General features: G+C 39.0%; 1 protein-coding gene across 6 annotated transcripts in view; it reads left to right on the plus strand.

The window, feature by feature from the left end:
* Nucleotides 1–19,679, plus strand: part of TJP1 (tight junction protein 1) — a 113,300-nt gene that overhangs the window by 75,430 nt on the left and 18,191 nt on the right. For 4 of the 6 annotated variants that reach the window (XM_036843346.1, XM_036843347.1, XM_036843348.1 and 1 more), the window contains exons 9-20: nt 1,951–2,090; nt 3,010–3,115; nt 6,028–6,178; nt 8,453–8,561; nt 9,529–9,748; nt 10,030–10,214; nt 10,315–10,410; nt 13,728–13,810; nt 14,409–14,619; nt 14,920–15,020; nt 18,176–18,526; nt 18,853–19,092. In XM_036843346.1, coding sequence (XP_036699241.1) covers nt 1,951–2,090; nt 3,010–3,115; nt 6,028–6,178; nt 8,453–8,561; nt 9,529–9,748; nt 10,030–10,214; nt 10,315–10,410; nt 13,728–13,810; nt 14,409–14,619; nt 14,920–15,020; nt 18,176–18,526; nt 18,853–19,092 — 1,993 coding nt within the window. The remainder of the gene's footprint in view (nt 1–1,950; nt 2,091–3,009; nt 3,116–6,027; nt 6,179–8,452; nt 8,562–9,528; nt 9,749–10,029; nt 10,215–10,314; nt 10,411–13,727; nt 13,811–14,408; nt 14,620–14,919; nt 15,021–18,175; nt 18,527–18,852; nt 19,093–19,679) is intronic. The other 2 variants (XM_036843349.1, XM_036843351.1) reach the window with 1 other exon arrangement.

A 19,679-nucleotide genomic window follows, 5' to 3' on the forward strand; every position in this document is an offset into this window, starting at 1 on the left:
AAGCAAATAGTCTTTAAAGTCTGTTGCAGAGTGACAAAATCTGTAGAACTACTAAAATTATGTAGTTCTTTAATCTCATTCTCTTCAAAATGTTCATACTTATATCATTTGCATTTTTCAGTGCAAAGAATGCAAGGAGAATTTATTATTTTGTATTTCCCTTTATATTCTGAGGTGCCTAGAGCAGTTTGGGGATAGAGTTTAACTGTATTTATTTATACTTAGACTAATTGTATGTAAGATTTTATTACATAAGCAGTGGCTAAAAATTTTAACCTTTTATGATTTAGAAAGTTCATTCTGGTTTGAGCTAGAAGATATCTTGGCTTTATTTTCTGAAAGACTGTTTTACTTACATGCAGCTCATTTAATACATATAATTTAAAACTGGAATACACCCCCACAGAGTAGTTAAATGAACATGAAAATAGAAACTCTGAAAAGTGCTTATGTTTTATTTTTTCAAGAGGATAACAGGGAAAGAAATTTTTTCCTGATAAGAGACTGCTAATAATATGCAGTAATAGAATCAAATTCTTTGTTTAAAATTAGACTTAATTCCATTTTTAAATAAGGAACATTATTTTAAAATATTTAAAAACATTTCAGTCTTTACTTCATAAGTACTGTGTAAATATTTTCTTATGAAAACTGAAATAGTGGAGATAAATCTCAGATTTCCCTGGGCTGCTGTTTTGTCTGCTCCGCCCTCCGAGAACCTCTGTCGCCTCTGTCCGTCTGGGTCTTTCTGCATGTGGCGTCGACATGTGTTTGTGTAGCTGTGGAGAGTTTTCTTTAATACCTCAGTGATGTCACGCCATGTATATTCTGCAGTTTGTTCCTCACATTTTATTTTGGGGCTATTTTCACGTCTCCAGATATAACTCTATTTCATTGTAACTTTAATATTTTTATTTTTAATCTTCAATTATGAAAGCATTGTATGCTCGTTAGAACAGGTGAAGTAGGCCAAATCTGCCAACTCCACCTCATCCCAGATCTCCTTCTTGAATTAAGCTTTCCTCCGTACTCGTGCGAACATTTTAGCATCGTAGAGTTTCTGTGTGTTTTAAAAATAATTTGAAAAGATCAGGCTCTGCACATATTCCCCAGTTAGTAGTTTATTTCACTTAACACAGGTGAGCATCCTTCCAGCTTATTCTTTTGATGAGAAATTTTCCATATTATGGAAAGTCTGTTTCTAGGTCTTTTTCATTTTTGTCCGTGAGTTCACATACTGGCTCTTTTTATTTCTAAAATAATTTAAAAATGTGTTTGCATATGTTCTAAATATCAAATTCTTATTATATGTATTGTTAGATCAATATATAGTCTTAAAATTGAACTCCTGTTAACATTTGTTTGGTCAAATTGCTAATATTCAGTTGTTTGAACTTAAAAAAAATTCATTTGGTTCAACCTAAGACATATTTTTTCAAATTATTTTCACACCTTTTTAAACTTTTTATGTATTCACTTCATTTTGTGCATTGAATCTTACTTTAAGAGTCCTCTATTTTTTGATAAGATTTTTAAAATATATTTTATGTTTTGGACTTTATCTGAAATTGATTTATACTTATGTCATTGATATGCATAGAGATCTAATTTTTCTAAATTTGTGTACAGTTCTAAACACTGTTTATTAAACAGCGTGTTCTCTTCCAACAGAAACAGGTGTTCTCTTCCAACAGTTTTGGGCTGCCACTTCTGTAATAAACTTTGGTACTGTGGATATATTTCTCCATTTTCTGTTTTGTTACATGGATCTATTTATCTGTTTCTGTGGCAGTAGCACTCTAGTTTTAATTACTAAGTTTTTACAATATTTTGTTATCTTTTAGAGCAAGTCCCTTGTCATCCTTTTTTGACATTGTCTTGGCTGTTCTTGTACTCTTTACAAATTGCTTTCACAATATGCTCATAAGTTTTTATTTTACTGATGTATAGTCTCCGGAGCAGAGAGGAAGAGAGAATTTCTAAACCCGGGGCTGTCTCAACTCCTGTAAAGCATGCAGATGATCACACACCTAAAACAGTGGAAGAAGTTATAGTTGAAAGAAACGAGAAACAAACACCCAATCTTCCAGGTAAGCCTAGCCTAGAGTGCAGAAAACATTTGCATTCAGACTAAATTGTTTCACAATTTACAGAATTATATTTACAGAAAATATAAAGATGCAATTATTATTACTACTACTATTGCTGCTACCTACTACCCATGTGTGAATTTTTCTGTACTTCCAGCATTTTCTTTGTGAGTGGGAGGTTGCCATATATCAGTAAGCATTCATGAATGTTTTTTAAATTTTCCAGATAGAAGTTATTTGTGGTTCACAGTTGTTCACAGTGAGTGAGGTGGTTTTCCAGTACTGCTCATTAAGGGAAACATTAGATTGGCTTTAGACACTGTTTAAAGTTCTCTTGTCTATTGAAAGTGTTTTCAGAAACACTTTATGAGTATACCTTGCTGACCTGTATATAAGACCACACATAAGAATCTGCAAGGTTCTGAGATCCAGTTGCTTGAAAGGCCTGGAAGTCCTGCTTCTACTGTCTCTCAGGTCCTTCTCTCAAAACCTGTTTCTGCTCTGATTATTTAGTGGCAGGAATGTGGAAATTTAAAAATAAATCGTATCACAGTGAAGAAAGAAGGCTACTTTGACAGTCTTAACAGAGAAATGTAGGGATTCTCTCTTCTTATATTCTTCTTCCTCTGTTATTCTTCCCTAAAAAGTATATTTTTCAGACTGTAACAGCTGGAGCTATAGAAAGCATAGGTGACCATGTAATGTGCATACATGCTATAAAGATCCCAGAATTTATAACTGTAAAATGTACCCTAATATATGCATATGTAGTATATATGTTCCCGATCAGGTTCTCTGAACTTACATTTTTGCTGCATTTTGCAGACTTTTTATTGTTTGGTTATTTCAGTGGTTGCTTGCTTTGTTATTCCATTTTGTAAAATGATTCCTGCATAATTTAAATTTTCTTTTCTTTTAGAACCAAAGCCTGTGTATGCTCAGGTTGGACAGCCAGACGTGGATTTACCTGTCAGTCCATCTGATGGGATCCTGCCTAATGCAACTCATGAAGATGGGATTCTTCGGTAATGTGGTTTTAAACTTGTGTTGTCTTCTCGGCCCATTACTAAGGATTATTTAAATTGAGAATTCAGTTGCGAACCATATTACATATGCTTTTAAAGACAGTGTATACTACTAAATGCTATGATTAGTGTTTGTTTTGGTTTTTTAAATTATTTATATGATAGAATCAGTTAGAGATTAGAGAACAACAAAGAAACATTTAAGATGTTTACTTCTTTCTCACCACTGTTATCTACCTAGTTTTTAGATTAGGAATTACAAAACTAGAAAATTGTTTTCTATTTAAACATCAGAATTTTCACAGGCATCCTAAATCCCTAGCATTTTAAAAAAAATCAGTGTTCCTCCATCTCAGCGCTGTTGACATTCGGGGCCAGATAACTGTTTATTGTGGTGGACTGTCCTTTACATTGTGGATGCTTAGTAGCATTGCTGGCCACTGGCTGCTAGTAGCACACACATACACACCCCAGTTGTGACAGCGAGAAATATCTCTAGGCGCTGACAAATGTTCCCTGCAGGCAAAATCACCTCTGGTTGAGAAACCTGTTCTAGGTTAGTTAGCAACTCAAAAGTAAGTTTTTGATATTCACAACTTTTATTACTTTATATTTTATACATTGAGATTGAGATGTAGATTTTATATCCAGATTTCAAACTATCATGATCATCAGATTAGTTTTTGTTGCCTCTCTGGTAAAAGAGACATAACATGAATAATGGAAAATTACCAAATTTCCTTAAGTAGATTAGATGTAGACCTCTGCTCTCATCTGTCTTCTCTGCTAAAGAAAATTGGGTTATTACCATAAGACCTAGCTTGGTAGAGAGAAATGGCTCCTGAAATAGGTGAAAGTATCACAAGTTTAAAATTATACATTTTGGAGACTTCCCTGGTAGCTCAGCGGTTAAGAATCCACCTGCCAATGCAGGGGACACGGGTTTGAGCCCTGGTCCAGGAAGATCCCACATGCCATGGAGGAACTAAGCCCGTGTGCCGCAACTACTGAGCCCGCGTGCCTAGAGCCCATGCTCCGCAACAAGAGAAGCCACCGCAATGAGAGGCCTGCCCACCACAACTAGAGAAAAGCCCGCGGGCAGTAGTGTAGATCCAATGCAGCCAAAAAAAAAAAAAAAAAGAATGGCCTGAGAGCTTTCCTAACTCTTTAAGTTTTACGAAAACTTTAATAACTAGATTCCAGAGACCTATTTCCCTGAGGGAGCACTGCAGGACAGGTACCAAAGAGAACTGAGAATGTGGGCAGGATTTGTAGCTTAGCCAGGAAAGGTTTAGTTATTCATTCAGATTCGGTGACTGGATCTGAGGCAGAAGGATTTTTGCTATTGCATGTGGTTGACATAACACAGGGCAGAGTATAAAATATTAGGCATGTAGGGCACATGACCCTAAGATGGGGCCTAGAGCTGTCCTTGAACAGTGGTTTTATCAATAAGAAGCCAGGTTTTACTAAAGGATGCAGACTACAATCAGCTCTTTTACTTTTTGAGGTGCACTAGATGGGTCAGTGTTAGGAGAGGACTTGAGGGACCTGGGGCCTTAAGGACTTTAAGGAAATGTTTAAAAGAGCTGTCTGTACAGTTGATTTGGGAGAGGAGTCTGTCAGAAGGCTCTTGATGCAGGTGGAAAAGTAGGATCCATCACAGCCGAGGGACTCACACCCTCCATGATAAAGCCAGTAAATAGATTCGGGGCACTGAGGGTACCACCGGCTCTGGCAGTAAGTGACCTCATCTGACCTGCAGACTCTCAGGTTTCCATCTAGCTAATGTTAGTTCTACATGAAGAAACAAGGTCAAATGTGACTACCTTGTAAGTTCTGAAAGCTAAGGTGGTCTTTAGTTGGTTTTAAAGAACTAGGCATCTCTCTTCCCTCAACTCATTCATTCGTTTGATTTGTGTTTTTTCGTTACTACTAGTTTCTAATTATTTGCTCATTGTTACTTAGTAAATTAAGAGGAAACGGACTTTTCCCCACACTTCGTGTCAGAATAGGTAGAAGAATTGTGTGTCTTCTTGGCTTGGAATGTGGGATGGTTATAGAAATCTAGAGGGGAAATTTGTAATTATGTATATAATTTGTAATTAATTACCCAAAAGGGTAATGCTTAGTTATGATGTGTTTCTGTCTAGCCATTCTTCTAAGGCATTCTTTGGTGTTTGTTTTAGGAGTGTCACAGAGCTTTGACACTACACTGATAGTAGAGGAATGTGCCTGCATTAATTCCTTTCCATTCTCTCTAGCAAGAAGGGGGCAGAGCTTAAATATGGGGCTAATCCAAAAAGGCTGAATGATGATAAGCTTTTTGTTTAAAATTCAAAGGGGCTGCAGAGTAAGTGATCTGTGTGAACTACTGAAGGAGTCCCCCAACTGCAAAGTTTCAAAACCACTGTCTGTTGGGTATAGAGATTACAATGCTTAGAGCCTGATTTTGACTCTCTGGCATTAGGGAAATTTGTCAGTTTATGCTCAGTTTCTACCTTTGTACAATAGTGCTTCTTAATTATTCAGTAGAGATGATATGGTATGAATTGGGGTGGGAAAAATGGAAGATTTTTTAGCCATTGTTAATGTACCACATATATCCAAGACTCACAGAGTTGGGAAAGCATTGTTATGAAGTAATTTTATAATTATTATGTAAAACAGTACTTACATATTGAATTTGGATATTTCAAAACTTATTTTGTTAATCAAAAATTAAAAGAAAGTGCTATTAAATCTGGTTTGGTATTCTAATGATAAATTTTATTCAGTAAATTAGAGGTGTAGGGTAAATTTTAAAGATGATGGTCCTTTGTTTTATTCTAAATATGGTTTTTATTGTAGTAGTTTGCTATAACTCTTCAAGCTTCTCTTAACTGTTTAAAATGAAATATTTGTCTTAACAGGCCCAGCATGAAATTAGTAAAATTCAGGAAAGGAGATAGTGTGGGTTTGCGGCTGGCTGGTGGAAATGATGTTGGAATATTTGTAGCTGGCGTTCTTGAAGATAGCCCTGCTGCCAAAGAAGGCTTGGAAGAGGGTGATCAGATTCTCAGGGTATGTCAGTGGTCAACTTATGTGGTTTCACAGTACTTAGATCTTTAGAAAAAAGGCATCAGACACAGCAGACTCACTATCGCAGTTAGCTTGTAATCTGTTGTAGTGTCTAGAACCAATTCAGCATGCAGATTGAGAATCCATCAGGTCTTCCCATTCCTGCCTTTGCTCTTATTCACTGCTGTGTTGTTACTACACAGTGTGGTGCTGTGGTCTCGTGTTAATCACTCATGTTCATAGAACCTAAAAAAAGTAAGTCTTAGAGCCCCATAATATCCACCAGTTATTTTAAGTTCAACTAAACATTCAGGCTGGCTAGACTCTGCCGTGGGCCACAACTTGCCACTAGGGCAGCGTCAGGTGTTCCTCTCCAGTGGGAGTAGTCTTTGCAGCAGCCCACAGAGCCCTGTAGGACCTTCTTCACCACAGGTGATGGCTCAGGTGTGCAGACATGGGGTTTCCATCAGGCACGTGTGTAAGCTGCCCTGGCTCTGAAGCTTCATACCCCACAAGAGGGAAGAGTCCAGGAAAGCCTAGTTCAGATGCAGGGTACCAATCGGGTCTTTTTCTTTTGTTTTTTGTTTTTGTTTCTTTTCCATAAGCAATGCCGCCTAGTAACATAGTACCATCTTTATTTCTCTCTTCTCTTTTTAAAATATCCAAACTTCCTGCCAGATGCACTATATGCCATTTTAATCGGAAGATCAGATCTCTCAAGTGGGAGTTCCTACATCCGCTCTGCTCCTCTTGCTACCTCAGATTGTCGTTGCCACCTCTGTTCTGGTCTCTTCCTGCATGCAGGCTACCTCCTGCCCATGTCCTGCATTTGTTCTCCTCCTGCCCCAGAATATGGCTGCTTTGTTCATGTTTTTCTCTTTCCCTGTCCTCTGGTTCTTCATCAGCTTTCCATTGTCTGTCTTTTCTCCTTTGGCTGTTGAACTTGTTGAAGGTTTGGTTGAGTCCCTTCCCTGCTTGCTTTTCAGTCCTTGTGTCACAAAGTTGTGTAGTCTGCCTTCCACCTTAACCACGACTGAATGTGAATTTTCATGAGGCATTGCCAACCTAATGTCATCTTCAGCCTTCATTTTCCTGTATTTCTTAACTTAGTGTTTTGACCTTCTTAAAAAGTCCTTTTTGAAGTGCTTTCTTCCTTGGATTCCATAACACTGCTTTTCTGGTACTCCTCTAATCATTTCAGTTCTTTTCCTACCTTCTTTAATCATTCTTCCTAAAACTTGGGATGTGTCAGCAGCCCCCTGCTTCTGTCTTGCTTTCGTATCTCTATCTTGGGTTCGGTCGCTTTTGGCAGCAGCCCCTGTCAGAAACTGTCCTCTGAGCACTCTGCGAACCCCCTCAGACTGTGCTGGCTGCCTGTGGCCACTCCCGTCCTCCTCGTCCCCCTTCAGACTTACATGTCAGAAAGTCAGGGCATTGTCTCCTGACTCACTGGTTCCCACCTGACTTTGTGTTGTGATTCCTCCAGATGATGTCTACATTTTGTCAGATACAACATGGATAATTAAACAGACCTGTTATTCTCTTACCTACCCCATATCCTGTTTGAAGTAATCATACATCATTCAAAAAATATTTAATAGTTTTTTTGTTGTTTTGTATCATAAAGGTAGTACATGTAGAAAAAAAATTTTTTTTAATGTGGAAAATTTCCAGAAGATGAGTAGAAGAAAATCTACCTGTAATCCTGCACAAAGTCACTGGGGACATTTTGATAAGTTACATTTTGGTCCTTAGGAGCGTCTAATATTAAACATTGATTTGGCAGACACTGAGCTTACATCATACAGATGCTCTTACAGAGATGGCACAATGCATGCACTATTTCTTTTTAATCTTGTTTCCTTTTGATTTCTTTTTCAGAGCCTAGTAAAAAGTAGGGCTCTATTATACATTCATAGAACTTATAATTTAAAATTTTAAATCCCGAGATCTTACAATAATAATAAACAGTTGGAATTAGAAGTTGTCTTTTTTGGTCTGAATTGGTTGGATTTTGCAGTGCATGATCTCTAATGCCGGGATGCATCGTGACTACTCTTTAAATGACTTTACACCTTCACTCATTTTATTTACTTGGTTTCTGCTTGTTTTAAATTAGGGTATATTCTTTTCTCCAAAGTAAAATGAAAATATTCACTTTTGAAGATGATATTTTCGAATTAGATAAACTCTGGAAATATTTGTTTCCTGCATAGATAAATGTTTTTATAATCTTAAAATATGACCAGTAGTAATTTGTGAAATTTATTTTAACAGGTAAACAATGTAGACTTCACAAATATCATAAGAGAAGAAGCTGTCCTTTTTCTACTTGACCTCCCAAAAGGAGAAGAAGTGACCATATTGGCTCAGAAGAAGAAGGATGGTGAGATACCGTCAGAATATTGAGAAAATAAACCTGGAGAAGTTTGAGGACTTAAATAGGAATTTTAATTTTAATGTTTTTAATAAATCAAAGTTAAGTGATAAATGAATTTGTTAATCTCACAGATTTTGTTTATTTTGTCATTTAGGGGCACACAGTCTTACACTGTGCTCGTTAGCACAGCACAGTAATAGGACCAGCCAACCTTTCTGGCGTTCTGTTGAAGTAGAGTGCCATCTGCATGGAAAAATCCTATAGTATTCCACACAAAAGTGCATATGAGCAGCTTCTGAATTTTGTATTGATGTTTTCTAAGCAATATATGCTGATGTTGCATTAATGCAAGGGAATGCCTGATTTTCTCTGTGATTAAGCAGATACATTTTCATTTAGAACAGGGTTTCTCAAGCTTGTCACTGTTGATGTTTTGAACCAAATAATTCTTTGTTGTAAAGGCTGTCCCGTGTGTTTTAGGCTGTTTAAAAGCATCCTTCCCTCTGCTCACTAAGTGTCTGTAGCACACACACCCTCCTTTCAACACACAGTTGCAACTATCAAAAATGTCTCCATGTATGCCAGCTATTCCCTGGGGGGAACAGAATTGCCCTCATTTGAGAACCACTCATTTAGAAAATGGGACATAGATGAGGTTTGCAGGGGCTGCAGCGATATTAAGTTAGATGATTTAAATAGAAAGCATGTGTGGCTTTGGACAAGGTGCTTGATCTGTATCTGCAGTAGTTTCCTCATCTGTGAAATGGAAGTGCTAAGAGTTCCCATGTCGTGAGATGATGATGGTGTCCAGGAGACAGAATACTTAGTAATTAGTAAGGAGCCACCGTTTGTTGGATACTGTTGTTTTTGTTATTGTTGATATTATCAGTAGAATCTTCACATAATGTGTGCTCTTCAGATTAATATCTTTTCCCACTAGTTACTGATAATTTTTTGTTTTGATTCCTTTTAGTTTATCGTCGCATCGTAGAATCAGATGTAGGAGATTCTTTCTATATTAGAACCCATTTTGAATATGAAAAGGAATCTCCCTATGGACTTAGTTTTAACAAAGGAGAGGTGTTCCGTGTTGTGGATACTTTGTACAATGGAAAACTGGGCTCTTGGCTTGCTATTCGAATTGGCAAAAATCATAAGGAGGTAGAACGAGGCATCATCCCTAATAAGAACAGGTATGAATGTTTGGATACTTCTTACAGAACAAATTAAGGAAATGATGACAAGATTTCAGTCCCACTGGGAAATTTTGGTAACGTAAAGAATTAGTTTTCACTGTATTTACCATATCTAAAACTGAGTTAGTTGTATAAACACCTTTATTTTAGTTTAACCATTAAGAGTTAAACTGCATGTGAAGTTCTATCCAGTGTTTTGACATTTTGTTTCACTATAAGTCTTTCTCCATTTTGTTTTTAAAATACCCTTATTTTCATTTTTGTCTTTTCTTGTCCAGAGCTGAGCAGTTAGCCAGTGTACAATACACACTTCCAAAGACGGCAGGAGGAGACCGTGCCGACTTCTGGAGATTCCGAGGTCTGCGTAGCTCCAAGAGAAATCTGCGCAAGAGCAGAGAAGATTTGTCAGCTCAGCCAGTTCAGACAAAGTTCCCAGCATATGAGAGAGTTGTTCTTCGAGAAGGTAGTCTGTTTTCTACAGATGAACCTAATACCTTTTAATGTCAGTTTGCCTAAGAAAGAAGAAGTATAAACTGTGCTATTTTTCATTTGAATCTCCCCAGCTGGATTTCTGAGGCCTGTAACCATCTTTGGACCAATAGCTGATGTTGCCAGAGAAAAGCTGGCCAGAGAAGAACCAGATATTTATCAGATTGCAAGTAAGTAGTCTCCATACGGACTTCAGATGAGATTGAGCGTGTTTCTTTACTAATTACTTCTCTAAAGGGTGGGTCTGATCCATTCACTTAATAGAAATAACACTTTTTGTAAGTGAACATTTGCAATTGACACCAAGTATTTAATTTGGAGGGAAACCTGAGTGACTGTGTCTGTGCTCTGCCAGTTCCCTTTCATAAGAAAAAGAATCACCATTTATGAAAATCTCTTAGCACACAGTCTTGTTTAATCCTGACAGTATCCCATGGGGCAGGTGTCAGAATGTCCAGCTGAAGCTGGGCAAGCTGAGCTGTAGGGTGGTTGTGACTGAGACCACCGCCCCGCCTCTTTAGTTGGGGTGTCATGATGACACCCAGCTAATGAGTCACACACTCGGCTCTGAACCCAGCTCTTTCTGGCTCCAGCCCAGTGTTTTCAGTCATTAAGCAAACAGAAATACTCAGATATGTCAAAAGAGTAATAAAAGCATGACTCATGCTATTGCTTATTGCAGACATATATAGTAGTTTAGTATTAAATATAAATATTGAGGAAGTAGTGCTTTAAATGCCTTACAGATTTTGCTTGCAGATTATTTCATTGTTTCATTATTTTAGCTATTATGGTAGTTTAAATACACAGACTTAGTTATGATCACTTAGGCTTGCTTTAAGTTATTTGTATAGTCTGTTTCAAATTTATATTTTACTAATACAAAGGGTGCAGAAATCTGTCCATATTTTGTTTGCTTTGTCTGTCCATATTATGCTTTGCTTTTGTTCCGCAAAGGATTTAAATACTCAAGGATATAGCTTTTTCCATATATATGCTGAATTTCTTAGACAGAATTACCAAAGATAGGAAGGAATGACCCAAGACATGAGCACTCCTGGCTGCTGCTGTGTAACGTGGCTGCTTCCAGAGGGTTGTGCAGCTGTTTGTTCCTGCTGGCACTATAAACTCCCAAGTGCTGATTTAATATTATATATATTGCTTTTCATTTGGTTGCTGGTGAAGTTGAATGAGGATATTTTCTGAAACTCAGAAGATTTGCAGACAAATGATAGTAAAATTTGAACAATTTAGAAAATGTTCATTTCTGATTCATCACTCAGTTTGTTAGTCTTTTCAGAAGAGATCTGTTTTTGGTCATTGCTTATAGATAACATTTTGCCTGAAGAAGTTGATACGTATAGATACCACCCGTAACCAAACTTAGGGCTTTTAAATTTACAAAAAGCAAGTGTTGAAGACTTAGAAAGCTCTGTCTTAAGGACTAATTGGTTGATTAATTGGGTTTACTCTACAACCAGACTCTTACGAAAGGGATTCAGATCGCTTAGTTATGTATCCTCTTTGAATCTAATGAGAGTTTTTGAGTTTAGAGACTAGTAGCATTTTCTCCACCCAGAACCTCCCAGTTGATCTCCCTCTGTCGTTCTCCTGTGTTCACCAGATTGGAGGTTGGCCCTGCTGTCTCGCGATGGACTTGTTCTCCCAGATCATCCCCTTGTCCCTCAGCCTGACCTCTGAACTTCCATGTCTCTGTCTTTGTCTGATCTGAACAACTAGAACTCTAACTACTGAGCTTTCCTGTGACCAGAGTCTCAGACATCGCTCTGCCTTTTTGGTGAAAGCCTTCATGTCAGCAGACCTCTGAGACGCGTGGTTAGAAATCAGCCCAAGCTGCCTTGGCGTGTTCTGCGCCAGGAGGGAGGCACAGGTTGCCAGTGTGAAAGCACAGGCTGTGTCATAGTCACAAGTTACAGCCTTCTCTGCTCCCAAGTCCCCTTCTGCTGATGTGAAAAGAGGTCCCTAACCCAGGACTCCGCAGCCAGTCTGCTGTAGTTGTTGCTGCTGAGTGTGGGCCTGCCCGGGTATTGAGCAGCCGTCTGCGGCCGGGCGGGCCCTGCTGAGGGGAGGCCTCCTCAGGGTATCTGTGTGCCATACAGACAGAACCATTGCTACTCACATGCCACAATGTGAAAAAGGTTTGCAGACAGTGCCATGCCAGGCCACACTGGAGCAAAAGAGAAAGGGAAATCCCTATATACATGTTTTTATATATATATTATATATATTTTTTAATGGCTCTTTTTTCCAGAACATGAAAATAGTTGGAAAATTTTTGAAAACATGCATATTAAAACTGACATTTTAAATTTAAATATTTTATTTAGGCCAGACACATAGTTTATAATTTTACCTTCCTGGTTTTAATGGAAGCAAATTTATCAATATTATTTTGTAAATCTACTTTTCTTTTTTTAAAGCTTATTTTCAATTGAGAGAATTGCCATATTTGGCTGTTTCTCTTGACCAAGTGACAGTCCTAAATAATTTTTGCTCAAGTTCCGCTTACTGATTCTTTCCTTTTAAATTATTAATTAATTAATTAATTAGGCTGCATCAGGTTTTAGTTGCATCACGCGGGTTCTTCATTGTGGCATGCCGGCTTCTCTCTAGTTGTGGCATGCGGGCTCTAGAGCACGCAGGCTTAGTTGCCCCGTGGCATGTGGGATCTTAGTTCCCCAACCAGGGATTGAACCCACGTCCCATGCATTGCAGGGCGGATTCTTAACCACTGGACCATCAGGGAAGTCCCTCCACTTACTGATTCTATTTAAAATGTTCATTTTGAAGTATTTATTTTGCTTTTGTGAACATATTGCATCCAAATATTATTGGACTTCTGAGGTTTGGTGGCACCCCCTTGAATTTTGCACTGGGGTGAGTGGCCCACTTGCCTCTTTTTAAAAAAAATTATTTATTTATTTATTTACTTACCTACCTACCTACCTACCTACCTACTTATTCATTTAGCTGTGCTGGGTCTTAGTTGTGGCATGCGGGATCTTCATTGCAACATGTAGGATCTTTAGTTGGGGCATGTGGGCTCTTAGTTGCAGCATGCATGTGGGATCTAGTTCCCTGACCAGGGATTGAACCTGGCCCCCTGCATCAAGAGCGTGGAGTCTTAGCCACTGGACCACCAGGGAAGTTCTCCCACTTGCCTTCTGATCCCAGCAGTGTTGGAAGCATTGATGTAACCCGGGGTTCTCAGCTAGGGTGGGTCTGCTCCAGAGAGGACATTTGGCCACAGTTCTCTTTGTCACCGTGGGAGCAAAAGGGAGGTGGGGGGCTGCTACTGACATCCAGTGGTTGGAGGCCAGAAATGCTGCTCAATAGGCCATGGTGCACGGGAAGCCCCCACAACTACACGTCATGGAGCCCAGCGTGTCATTATGCCCAGCAGTTGAGAAACTGACCTAACCAGTGGAAATTTCGTGTTTTGTTTTTGTCCTGACTGCACGACTAGAAAGTGAACCTCGAGATGCTGGAACTGACCAACGGAGCTCTGGCATTATTCGCCTTCATACAATAAAGCAAATAATAGATCAAGTAAGTTATTAGAAACTGACCCGTTTCATTGTAAGCTGTGAATTTTGTGTTTCTCAGTGGGATGGGTTTGGTTAAACTGAAAGTAGAAGGTAGTTTTTCTAAAGTTATTACTGGTATACCGTAAGTAAATTACCGAGACATTATAATAATCACTTTCAATGGAACAGTAGTACATGCCTGAGAAGATGAGCTTTCATTACCACAAAAAAGTATACAGTGTTCACATATGTTGACAGACTTGATATTGCATCAGGACAATTCAGGTTGCACTTTGATATTTATATGTTAGGAATGTGTTGCTACTCACAAGGTCATGTCAGGAACATTAAATTGTTACACTTATTTTCACTCTCTGCTTGCAAGTATTTGGGCTGTCTTAAAAGTGAGCTAGTTAAAACATTTTTTTAAAATTGGGCTAGAAATTATATTGCATTAACTTCTGAGTACACCTTTTTCTAATATGTGCTCCTGAGACATTTTGGAGCACAGTTAAACGTCCATTCCCATTGGAATGTAGTCTCAGCGGTGACTTTCTGAAGGTGATGCTTCTTAGTTAACATGTCTTGCGTCCTTGTTTATTTTTTTCTTGTGTCTTCAGGATAAACATGCTTTATTGGATGTAACACCAAATGCAGTTGATCGTCTGAATTACGCCCAGTGGTATCCAATTGTAGTATTCCTTAACCCTGATTCTAAGCAAGGTGTGAAAACAATGAGGATGAGGTTATGTCCAGAATCTCGGAAAAGCGCCAGGAAATTATATGAGCGGTCTCATAAACTTCGTAAAAATAATCACCATCTTTTTACAAGTGAGTATATTAAAGGCCTTCTTTCAGCTTACAGTGTCTGTGCAACAGTATGTGGGCAAAAATGTTGTGTTGTTCAAATATTAAAACTAATATAACCTTTGCCTGTTATGTTTGCTGTTGTGTTAACGGCTGCTGTTGATTAAAAGAAATGGTTCAGTGCCGAAATAGACATTTCCAGGGGTGTGTCCTCAATACCATCTGTCAGATAACTCAATAGTGGTGACTGAACTCTAAGCAATGGTTGAGTGAATTCTGACTTTTGCAGTGTTCTAATCATAGAACAATGTTATCTTTTTGCAGCTACAATTAATTTAAATTCAATGAATGATGGTTGGTATGGTGCATTGAAAGAAGCAATTCAGCAACAACAGAACCAGTTGGTGTGGGTTTCTGAGGGAAAGGTAAGAAATTTCCTGTTTTTAACCCATTTGATAAATTATATAACTAATCAGAGAAGCCTGTGAGTCACCATTGTTTTCTAATTGGATCAACTTATTAAAGTAATTTGGGGCATTAGCTTTTAGGTTTTTATAATTTGTAGGGGTTATGAAAGTTGTTTTGATAGTAGAAGATTCTGAAGTTTCTCTCCCCACTGAATTACCATTCAGTGGTATTCTCTCAGAGAATTCTCAGAGGGTAACTTAAAAGAGCAGGGTTGAGTTCTGACTCTGCCCCTGTCTGACTGAGGAATGACTTTGAACCTGGCTTCCGTTTCCTCCTCTGGAAACAAGGGGAATGGGTGGGCTAGATGAGTGGTCCCTAAAGTGCTGTGCTCAGCATGTGAGATCCAGGACTGGCCCTGAAGAAAAGGCACTCTGAAGGCAAGGAATGGGTGGGGACCACCGTGCTGCAAACCAGACCCCCTGGAGCAGCACAGTACCCACCAGCGTGGTGACGGCTCTGAGAGGTCTGAAGTAAAGGACTTACTTTGCTACTTTAAGCATTTCCCTAAATCCTTACCTAAGGAATTTTTTTTCACTCAGCACCTGTTAACATTCTTAAAACATACTGAAAATGTTAGACAAAGCAATACATCCTTTTGGCTTTGATTTTATAAAGATTAAAATAACTACTTTCTGTTGTTAAGTCTGTCTGGTCTTTTAGCAGTTCTTGATGGGAAAGTCCTGTTTATTTTGTTGGGAGAGATAATAATTTTCTCAAAGTACAGAGTTAAAAGAATCTTTTGTTTTAAATGTCTTTTACCTTCAGACCAATACAATATTAATATATTTTAGTTGCTAGGGAAGATTGAGAATATGTGTTCTCTTATTTTGTTTTTTGTATTTCCTTGTCGGCTTGGTTTTTGTTGTGTTTTGCCCTTGCATGGCCCCTACTTTCCTCTGCCTGGCTATGGCCCCAGGTGCTGTGGCAGTGCATGCTGCATGCTTAGGACCCCCGTGCCCCTTACCCAGAAAACACAACCTCTGCCAAGAAGAGATGTTGAAATGCTGACATCTAGAGGTAGTGTCTGCTGCTCCCACCTGTGGTCCTGTGTCAGAACCATGCCTTTTCTCCTCAGTACCACTCTGGGCGGTGGACTGTACACACGAGATCCTGAGACCACTTAGTAACTGACATATCAGCCGGGACGCTTTATAGACAGAGGCAGGTAGAATAAACTCACTGCACCACTTTACACGACACACTGTTACTAATTCTTAACTCTTGTGGCATTTGATTAGAAGGATTACCGTCCTCTCCATACTAATCTTCTATGACAACACAGTTCTGCTAGCAGCCTTGGTCAGGTAGAATGTTAATAGCTTTCACTGGTGATTTTTGAAATAATATTAGTTTATAAATGCGCAAGGTATACATGTCTACCTATCAGAGGTTTTTTAAATCCACAAATCTTAATTTTCTGTGATCTCTTTGTGATACTATTGTGTGCTTCCTTTCTTTGCTTGGATTTTAAAATGAAGGTCTAGCTCTCCCAGCTTTTTGTGTGAGGAAAATAGGTCATCTCAATTAATTTTATTAACTTTATTAATAGGTCTAATAGGTCACTTACTATTAGAATAGATTGATGCATTTTGTAAATCAGAAAAAGTGTTACAATTTAAATCAAGTTTGATTTATGCCCCCCTTCCATTCAAGTATATTTTCTCCAAATAGATTCTTAAACTAAAACCACTTGATTTCACATCGACTCTCCTGAGCTAACTACTTTGATCTGATTGCTAGGAAGAGTTCCTGTTTGCAATTTCTGTTACAGGCTTGTATGTTCCCTATTAAACCAAGAAAAATCATCCTGCGGCTTTCTTAACATGTAAGCTTATGTCATTTCTGGTTCAGAGCACTCCTGGTTCTTGCTCACTTCTGCATTTCATACCACTGCAAAACCTAAGCAGATTAGTGAGTTGAGTTGTTCTTCCCCAGGGACTTAAATACTTCCCTGGCTGGCTTCTGGGTTATAGTCTTCCAGACCCCGCAAGTCAGAGATCAAAGTAGATAGCAAGAAGGTTTCAAGCCATTGAGATTTCAGTGGGAGAGACTCTGCCGGAACATAGAGCAGAGCCCTGGTGTGCTTACTCTCCAAACCGGGCAGGTGATCTGCTGAAAGCCAGAGTCACGGAAGGCTGGTCTTTCCCATTAAGGGAGGGCTCAGGGTCAGGCTGTTGCAGAGCCAGGATTGGGACTGTGGGGGAAGCACCATTCAGGCGGCTCGAGCCTTGTTTATCCTTCAGTCCATGCCGTCTGAATTCTGGGTTCTGGATCCTCCAGCTTTCGTGCCTCTCTGGGCGCAGGGTCCAGGCAGGGTCTTCTGGGACTGTTGTGTGTAATACGAGCACTAGCTTCAAATTAGTATCTATGACAGCCTGTTGACTGCAGCACTGTACTTCCCTTTCCCTCAAATACTTCTGTTCTTTCTGGTCTGCTCAGAAGATAATCAGTGCAGACTGAAGCCTAACAGCTCTTAATTGCCTGTAAAAGAGAGTCATAACTGCATTTCCCTCTCTGCATCCATCTGTGAAGAATAATTTTTAAAAGTTCTTAGTTTAATTAGGCAACCAGCACTTAGATGATGCTTTTCCATTGTGTTTTATAAAGCTCTAGGGCCAAATACCAACTTTTTTAAGAAGTTGTTTTTTAATATATAGATTTTATATATACCTAAGCTCTTGTTCAGCTTGAACTGTGGCGTTTATTTTCCTGGTTATTCTCACGTGCGCTGTTCTGTCAGTCACTGTGTCTTTGTTTCTGTGAGCTTGGTCTGTCAGCATTCTCCCTCTTCACCCTGCTCTGGGCTGACAAGCTAGTGACTGACTAGGTTTCAAAATCAGAGTGGGGCCAGGGCTCCTTCGCTGTCTTCTGGGGCTTTGTCACGGCCGGCCAGCCGATGTTCCACTCATCCAAGCCCTTCAGATCTCAAAGGATGCTCTGTGTGTCTGCATGTGTGCCTGTACTATCTTCTTGACCTTTCCTCACCAGAAGTTTCAAGAAATAGATGTGATTTCTCCAAAGAAGAGTATCCTTTTCAGTCTCCCTTGTAAAATAAAGGCCATCTCTTAAAGAACTACTGAATAAATTTTTAATTTACTTCTGTTTGACCCAGGCGGATGGTGCTACAAGTGATGACCTTGATTTGCATGATGATCGTCTGTCCTACCTGTCAGCCCCAGGTAGTGAATACTCAATGTATAGCACGGACAGTAGACATACTTCTGACTATGAAGACACAGATACAGAAGGCGGGGCCTACACTGATCAAGAACTAGATGAGACTCTTAATGATGAGGTGGGGACTCCCCCGGAGTCTGCCATTACACGGTCCTCTGAGCCTGTCAGAGAGGACTCCTCTGGAATGCATCATGACCACCAGACATATTCTCCTTACTCACCACAAGCGCAGCCACAGCCAGTTCATAGAATAGACTCCCCTGGACTTAAAACAGCCTCTCAACAGGTAAGCAGCAAGCATTCAACGTTTTGCAGTTAGAGGTGCATTGTTAAAGTCTAGGATGTGGTGATTGAATTAAAGAATATATTGTCCTTTCTCCAGATTAAGAATTAATCTTTAATTTCAACTTGAGAATACCAAGGACTTAATTCTAAACTTTGTGTGTTTATCTTAGACAGCAGTATACTGAAATTTAAGAAATTCAGGACATGAGGTCATAGTTTTGTTATTCAGCACACTTAAAATGTATGTCTATCAACCACTATAAATGGAAGTGGGAAGTTAGCAGTAAAGAGAAACACTATATTTAAAATATTTTAAACACTTCACAGAAAGCAGAAGCCTCATCTCCAGGCCCTTACCTTTCGCCTGAAACAAACCCAGCATCATCAACCTCTGCTGTTAATCCTAATGTAAACTTAACTAATGTCAGACTGGAGGAGCCCACCCCAGCTCCTTCCACCTCTGACTCACCACAAGCTGATTCTTTAAGAGCACCACGCACTGAGGCAGCTCACATAATGCTAAGAGGTCAAGAGCCATCATTGTCGTCGCATGTAGATCCAGCAAAGGTACCTGTGCTGCAGTGTTGCGCTAATCTGTTGCTCTCCATCAGTCTAGCACATGATCATGTTTGCTTTGCCCTTTAAGTGTTCCTTTTGCTTTTTACTGTGGGCTTATGCACCATAGTGTTTTCAAATCAGTACAGATCATTTCGGTTCTTTATTTTGCATGGCTTCCAGTGATATACTGATTATTTTAAAATAGGCCTTTTAATTGGGATTGGTACTTAATATTTTTATTATTTTTTAATGTTTGGCTTTCAGAATCTTCCAGAATTTCTTTCTTTCTTTTTTATTTTTATTTTTTTAAACATCTTTACTGGAGTATAATTGCTTTACAATGTTGTATTAGTTTCTGCTGTATAACGAAGTGAATCAGCTATATGTATATATATATATCCCCATATCCCCTCCCTCTTGCATCTCCCTGCCACCCTCCCTATCGCACCCCTCTAGGTGGTCAGAATTTCTTAATCTATAGTTCAGACCCATTTTAAACTTCTTTATGTTCTGTAAATTATGGTGTCCATAAATTTTCTTTTTGATTTTATTTTCAGTGTCCAAATCAAGTGGAATCAACAGTTCAGTGCATTAAT

This window comes from Balaenoptera musculus, chromosome 2 (genome assembly GCF_009873245.2).
Source record: "Balaenoptera musculus isolate JJ_BM4_2016_0621 chromosome 2, mBalMus1.pri.v3, whole genome shotgun sequence".
Taxonomy (NCBI): Eukaryota; Metazoa; Chordata; class Mammalia; order Artiodactyla; family Balaenopteridae; genus Balaenoptera; species Balaenoptera musculus.